The sequence below is a fragment of the Gavialis gangeticus genome, unplaced genomic scaffold, assembly GCF_001723915.1.
Source record: "Gavialis gangeticus isolate Ggan-Ray unplaced genomic scaffold, GavGan_comp1, whole genome shotgun sequence".
NCBI classification, from domain to species: domain Eukaryota; kingdom Metazoa; phylum Chordata; order Crocodylia; family Gavialidae; genus Gavialis; species Gavialis gangeticus.
In genome coordinates this window covers 35,028,159-35,036,028 of record NW_017729032.1, presented here as the reverse complement: position 1 = coordinate 35,036,028, position 7,870 = coordinate 35,028,159, and the positions used below count along the sequence as shown (strand labels likewise).

Below are 7,870 nucleotides of genomic sequence, written 5' to 3'. Positions count from 1 at the left end.
GGGGGTGCAGGGCAGTCCAACTGCACTCTGGCCCCATGGGAAAAAGAGGACATGGCCTGGCCTCAACTCAGCCCTGCAGTAGGGAAAGGGAGAGTCAGAAGGGAAAAGTGGTGGGGCCTAGCCCTAATCCAGATACGAGGCAAGGAGTGTTGTCCAACTGCAACCAGCAGTGCAGGTCTTGGGGTTTGGGAAACTGGCGGGGGGAGGATGACAGTATTGATGGCCACTGCTTCCCCACTGCCAAATTTTCTGCCTCACGGGGAGCCCTGCAGGCCAAATGTGATGGCTCTGCAGGCCGCTTGGCCCATGGTCAGAGGTTGAGCACCTGTCGTAAACCAAGAAAAGAATATTTGAAAGCCTCTCTCCAGGTCAGCAGAACTTTCAAAGTTACATTTAAGAAACAATAAAAAACAGAAATTTTAGGGAAACAAGTTAACAGATGCTAAGAAAACAAAACAGCTAATTTTAAGCATCAAAAATGCAGCTATGGCACCAACATACTCCTATCTCTGCCAATTTAGTCTAGAAAATATTCTCTGGGTATGGACAGACCTGTTCACTTTTCTAATTCCCACTAGATCCAAGATTCAATGCAAATTCATACTATTTTGAGTATAAACTCTATACCTTCACAAAGCGTGGAAAATGAACCTTCCTCCACCCAGAGCATCAGCAATTCTTTTTGAATTACCACATCAAGCATCCTGTGTTACAGCTTTCTTTGCCTTGCCAAGGACTGGCTGGAGCTTAATTTATCTATCACGCTGCTGTTTCATTATGGGCCAGTAAATTTAAGTGTGCTACCAATCTGTAGGGGTGACGTCACTGTGATCTATTTGTAGGCACCAGGGAGACCTAATTAGGACTCCACTGGGTTGGGCTCTGTACAAACAACAAAAATACAAGCCTTGCTCCAGACAAAGCCTACAGTCTCAAAAGGGATACAGACAGAAGGGACAGCACAAGAACCCAACAAGACAATATTGGTCAGTATGGCAGGTGGTAGCTATGCTACATCTGTAGTTCTACAGTGGTAAAGTATTTTGTAACTGCTCAATCTTGCAAGACAGTATGAAGGCTTGTAGAACTGAGTACAGCTGTTAGATTTTCAAGCAGGCTTAAAGGTTAGAGACAGGACTGATCGGAGACAGGAATTAATATTTCAGTACCAGATAACAGAGGATAGATAGGGTAGGGAACCTTAGATCTACCAGCAGGCCTTTACTGCCCTGATTCCAAAAGACACCTTGACTTAAAAAGAAGCCAGAGACCAGGATTACATCGTTGACATCAATGAAGATGGTAAAGAGCTAGACTATGAGGCTTACATTTCAGCTGTCACCCTCTCTATATTTTGTCCTTTCCCTGACCCACCTTCCTTCTTTCCTCTCTTTTGCTTTCTGTTTAACGTCTGGCTTAGCCAGCCAAGACTGCTGTCAGTCAGTGACCAAACACATTGGTTGCAGTCGTTCTGAACCAGCAGTTGGTGGGTATAGTGTTTGCCTGGTCTCAGAATGGCTAACAGAACTGTTCCAATGCCTGCCTTTCTCTAGTAATAAGACTACAAGCAAGTTAGTAACAGAAAAAGAAGCAATATTTTTAAACCATTACTGTTAAACTTTGCACTCAGTTGTGTGTGTGTCCAGCTAAGAAGCAATATTGGACTACAAGAAAGAGTTATTATCACTGTTCGGGCCCATCTCAACTTTGTCTCCAAAAAGGAAAGTGTCAACAACTATCTGAAACAACATTTGAATGCCAAACATGATTTTTTCTCCCTTAAAAAACACTCTTCAACTGAAGAGAAAGTGAAAAAAAATAGAATGATAAAGGCATTTCTTAACATTTTAAATATTTTAACTGTTTCCTCTCCTCTCCCCTCCCCTCCTCCCATTTTTATTAAAAAGGTTAAATGGTGAGTGTTTACCACAGGATTAAATAGGCTGAAATCTGTACTCAACACCCAGAAAGTTCAGTTGGTTAATAGTGCACAGTGACAGTCATGTTAATATAGTTAATTTTGAGCCTTTCTATTCCCTCAGTATTAAAACAAAAAAGTTTGGGTAGTGTGGAAAGATTAAGAGCCTTATTTCAGCCATCTGATGCCCCCAGGGAACGATGGCTAGTTATCCATGATGAGATTTTAGAGATGTCAAAATGTTAATCTGGATGGAAGGAAAGGTATGTGGACTAGACAAGTAGATCTGCAAGTCATGAACATAGAAATAGCAGACAAATGTGTGTTTACTTGCCCCACTAGGAGAAAAAGTGCTATATGTATGAGAGTGGGGTTTTTTGTTTTTTAGTAAGAGTTGTAACTTTAAAAATTGCAAAAAGTGTGCTCTGAGCAAATGAAGGAACTCTTCAGGGAAAGACACTACATGAGAAACAGCAAAACAAAAACAAACAAACAAACAAAAACCACAGTAAGTGGAAGTAAGAGGAACAGAACTTGCAAGGTTATCATCATTTTGACCAGCACATTTGAGCAGTTATATTCCAGTACCATAGGGATATTACAATTTCAACTCAGCTGCAAGTGCCTTGGCACTATAAATACATATAATTTTAATGGTTCACTACAAAACTGATTAAACATCACTCACCTTTCGAACAATACTGTCTTCTACATTGGATTTCTTGTTGCTGCCCTGCTTACCCATTAAAGTAATTTCTAACTGACAAAATGGTTTAGGCAAGATATCACACTGTGTAAAGAATTTGCGCCACTCTACTATGTATGCTTTTAGTAAAGCTGTATCATCTTGATGACTCAGCACTCTCTGAAAGAGAAAACAGAGTTCATTTGTAAAAAAACCCAAAAAACCAAACCCCTCCCCCCCAAAAAAACAACCAAAACACAAAACCGAAAACTTATGTAAAGATGCAATGTATAGTTTTGTCTATGAAGGAAAACATTCAACAGAACCTAAGCAGTAAATTTTAAAAGACAGCTAAAATGATAACATTCTTATGCTGACATATGCATGCAGACTTCTTTGTTTAAAGTTTTAGTCGTGTATAAAAGTGGTTAAAACTAACCTGAGAAAAACCCATAGTTTTATTAAACTAAGAATGTCCACAGATGGGGCTATATCTATATGACTAGTCTATGTCGGAATGTTTTCAAGGACTGTTACTGCTTCACACACAGCAGAAAGTTGAATCAAATGCTATTTACTTGACTAAATTTACACAGCTACCTTATTTAACATTTATGACAGTCCAATCATAAATGCTACAAGGTAGGGAATCACTGCAATAGGCAATATTCAAAAACCACTAATCAACACAGAACACACGGGGTCTGAAAACAACAAAGCACTGAACACAAGACAGTCAAGTCAAACACGTCTGAATTTAAGTGCTTTGGTTTTATCGAGGGCTTGATAAGAAAGGGGTGTGGGTTCAAGAAAAAAGGCCCTTAATAGCATGAATGATTTTAAGAGGAATACATTTTAAGTTTCTAAACTTTTGTTTTTGAAGATCTTTAACCCTTTATAAAAGCTCTCCCCCCAACACACTATTCTGAACATCTCTTATGCATTTTAAAGTGCACAAAATCAGTTTTCAAGTTAACAATAGACTAAAACAGCTGAACTACCAAAATAGGCAAAGGTCTGTTGAATTTGCCAAGCTAGTAGTTTAAGCAGCATGGTAAGGCAGCAGAATACACTTGACTTTTTCTCAAACAAAATTATAAAACATGCAATTGTAGTATCAAAGGTAGGTAAAAATAGTTAGAAAATAAAAATTAACTCTTGAAAATGTCCATTTACAGATGATATATTCTTCTTAACAGAGTTTCTGGTTTGAAAAAACTGGCAGCTAAATGCAATGTTTCTAATCTTTTTTTAAAAAATTAGATCATCTTAATTTTATCTCCTTTACTGAGGGGCATGGAATAATTGCTAGCAGCATACCCTATAGTGATTTTTCTAGACCAAACAAAACCAAAAGTAGAAAGGGTTTTTTGTTGTACCTTTTTCATCTTTTTCTAATGAAAACAAAGAGACCCCTCTAATGCTTCATTTTGCCTGAAGTCAAGATTTATGAATAAGAACATCTACGCTGGAAGTCAAAGGGACAAGTATGTGAAGTAATATTCCCAAGGAGAATCCATAAGTAATACCCAATACAATAAAAATAATGGCCAAAACTCCCACACAGCATAACAATCATTGTTGCTGCATTCTCAAGAACACTGAGGGATGAACTTTGACTTTTGGGCGAAAGTAATGCTCAGGGTAAGTGATTAGGTTAATAATAGGTTCTTCAGTTTATGACCTTCAAAAATACACCAATATCTAAGAGGCAATTAGATTATTTTAAAAAAGTTCCTGAAACAAGATACTTTTGGCATCTCAACTAGTTGGGTTCTAGTTTTGTTTTTTATATAACAGATATATAAAAATGATAGACTGTTGAGAACTTACTGCCTGTGCCTGTTTAATGAAGTCAAGGATGTCTTCTTTCAAAGCCTGATGGATTTTTGCTGGACCCTTATCATCCCACAAGCAAACTGCATGCACATCCCTAGAAAAGAATTTATCATCTATCTTTCAGTGCAAGGTACACTTACCATTTAAAGCAGAAATTTACAAAGTCTAAATTATTACAACTAACACAGTTCTAAGAAAAATGTGTGCACTCTCAGAGCGTATCTATGAATAAGAGCACAAACCTTTTTCCAAGTCACAACATAAACTATTTAATGTTCAATTCAACATTGAAGTTTGAAAAGGAAAGCACTATTAAGTTAGTGTGTACAATAACTCCACCTTCTACTTGAATATCCCATAGTGGGTTTTTTGGTTTGTTTTTTAGAAATATTAGTGACACCATGACTAGAAGGAGAAAGGAAAATAACTCATTTTACTTCTAGGAAATTAGAAATCCCTGAAAGTCTAAATGACTTGACCAAGGTCACACAGGAAGTCTGTGGTAGACCAAGGAAAGGAACATAAAATCTCTTGACTTGTGTTTGTCCTTAAACAAAAGGCTTTTTGCCATTCCCAGAATTAAGGTCCCCAGAGCCATTTAAAACATCGAAATACCATGCTGTTTAGTATGCACATGAGAACCACAAACCTGAAGAACTGCTGTGTGAACATGTAAAATAGTTCTTATCCCGAAACTGGATCCCTATTGGATTTCCTATTATATGGAAAACAACTAGCCACCGACTTTAATAGGGTTCTAGGCAAGGATCCGATTGCAAGAACGGGACCAAAGCACGCACTCGTGAACTCAACAGTCTCCCATCAGGCACACTCTAATACTTCTGGAAGCAGTCCTAACTTACAAAGCTGAAAAAAAACATTTTAAAAGGCCATACATCTCAAGGAAATCAAAGTCAATACTATGTAGGTCCTTTCCATAATTTTTGACAGCTACGGATAAAAGCTTCTGGAGAAGGACATTAACAGGAGTGGCAGGCAAGCAACAGAAAAAACATCAGCAGTCCAAATGTGATGGAGTTCCACCTTTTCCTTTTAAGGGAATCTAGAGGGGATGCAAGAAGTCATTAAGTCAACAGTTTTCAAACAAACTACCAAATCACTGCTGATCAATCCTGACACTGGGACCTGATTTTCAGTGCTTCAACACAACCAGGTTCTTTATCATGCGGTGCTGAGGCACCTGTAGAATCAAATGGGAATAGGAAAAGCAAGCTTCCATCAGAATCCAATCATGCTTAAGAGGAGAATGCACTTTGGAATTACAGATGCCAATCACCATCTGAACTGCCCTTAATTAGAAGGAAAAACAGAACAACAACAAAAAAATTCGAGGGCTTTCAGGGGGGTGGAAAAAAAAGGAGAAAATAAACCAGGAGCCAAAGAATAGGGAAAACCAACAGCAAAGCAGCATTCCACGAGGCATGGAGGTTAGTTAACACATACAAAGACCATACAATCAGAGAAAAGGACCTGGCAGTAAGAAGTGAAACAAGGACAGCAAGATATGGAGAGGAAAGTGAAGGGGAGAAGCTAAACAAAGTAAAACCAGTTCTTCTTTTCAAAGCAATACTTAGAGAAAATGGAAGACTTCAATACTTTCCTAATGTTACTTTTATTGAGAGGCAATTACCATCATTAACAGATATATGTTGCTCACCATAGATTACATACAACCTTTCATGCATCTCTCAGATGCACCTTCACTTTGAAAAAAATTTCAGAGTCCACCACTACAGCTTGCAGTTTATGGGCTGTGCAAAGGAAACTGACCTCATAAGAAACATGAGCTCAGAGGTATCAAGTACCTCAAAACTTTCAAGGCAACATTAATGTTCCAAGACATTTGTAGCTTTTTAAAGTACATTTCTAGTCTGAAAGAGAAACCAATATTGGCATCACTGTGTCACTGCACCTAGATCAGATTTGATCCTCAAGGAAAGACATCTATTTCCTAAATGACAGTCCAGACATCCATCAACCACATGCAGGATTCTATGGCCCCAACTATGCCCTCACTTATACCACCAAGGTTCATATCAAATAATGTGCAACAAGAATCCATTTGATTCATTGTCATCTTTTAGACCACCAACAGCATGTCTGCCAAAGTTGTAACGATAACTTAAAAGCATTAATTTATATTAATTCAATAGAAACTCTGGTGCAGACACTTATATCAGTGTAAGAATGGCATTTTTTTAACTAAGAACAAAAAAACCCTTATGAAACCAGAATGTACAAAAGACTTTGCACACGTTAACAATATTGGTTTGAAAATTAATTAGACCAGGAGGTAGGCAACCTCTGGCATGGGTACCAAATTGTGGCACACAAAGGCATTTTATTTGGCGCACACGCCTCGGGGCAGATGGAAGGGAAGAGGCCAGCACTGTATTGTCACAACAAGGTTCAGGCCCCTTGCAACTCCCCCGTATCAATTCCTGGCATGCCGAAATTCCAGGTCAAAATTGAGGCCCTCTGCTCAAAAACACTGCCGATCCCCGAAACCCAGGCCTCAAAGATTTTCCCCAACTAAACTGAGAAAGGAACATCAAATTAAGCTTATGTTCCATTATAGAATTTGCTTCAAAATATCTAAGTTGGAAATAATTCCTTTAAGCTGAATCAACAGCTTTGAATCAGGACTGGGGATCAGTTAAGATGAGTTTCTTTTATCTTGATCTTATGTAATCTTGAGTTATGTAATTGCTAAAGTTGTCCTATACAGTTCACCTTTTAGCAGAAATTAAAGATGGAAATTCTCAGCCCCAAAGGAAAATTGTTCAGATGGTTATGAATGAATGAAAATAATGTTACAACTGAACAATTCTGCATCCTTAACCAAGTCATGTTTTTGGCAACCACTGCGGACATATCACAAGACTGTAAAACTACCTGCATCCTTTGTTTTAACAAGCAGCAACATGTACAGCTTAAACAGGAAACCCATGCTTGGTAACAAGGTAAGGGTGAAGTAGTAACAGCCTTGGCCAAAGGGAGGGAGCAAGATGTGCACTGCAAGAAGAGTAACTTATATAACAGAGATGGCAAGACTTTTGGTCAGTGTGTCAAAAAACAGCAATGTAAGCTGCTGGACTGCCAGAAAAAAAAAAAAAAAACAAAAAACCCAGGGCTGCAGGTACATAATCATAAGCATTGTTTTATTTTTTGGTTTTTGCTTTCCTTCTTTTTATTTGTTTTTTCTACAATAAATACCAGGTTTTCTAAAAATTCTAAAACTGGTCACAATAAATAAAACTTCATATACTACCTTTGTTGTTGTGTATTTTTTGTTCAGCATGTTGTGATGAGAGAGAGAAAAGAGAAAGAAAAAAGAAAAAAAAGAGGGAGAAAGGAGAGGAAAGTGACAGTGTTGGGGGAAATGAGCAGAGGGAGAGAAACCACTT

General features: G+C 38.1%; 1 protein-coding gene across 1 annotated transcript in view; it reads right to left on the bottom strand.

The window, feature by feature from the left end:
- The window catches only part of CUL5 (cullin 5), an 87,977-nt gene that overhangs the window by 53,933 nt on the left and 26,174 nt on the right, over positions 1-7,870 (bottom strand). The window contains exons 3-4 of the mRNA XM_019524651.1: positions 4,437-4,536; positions 2,607-2,783 (exon numbers count right to left, since the gene is read on the bottom strand). Coding sequence (XP_019380196.1) covers positions 2,607-2,783; positions 4,437-4,536 — 277 coding nt within the window. The remainder of the gene's footprint in view (positions 1-2,606; positions 2,784-4,436; positions 4,537-7,870) is intronic.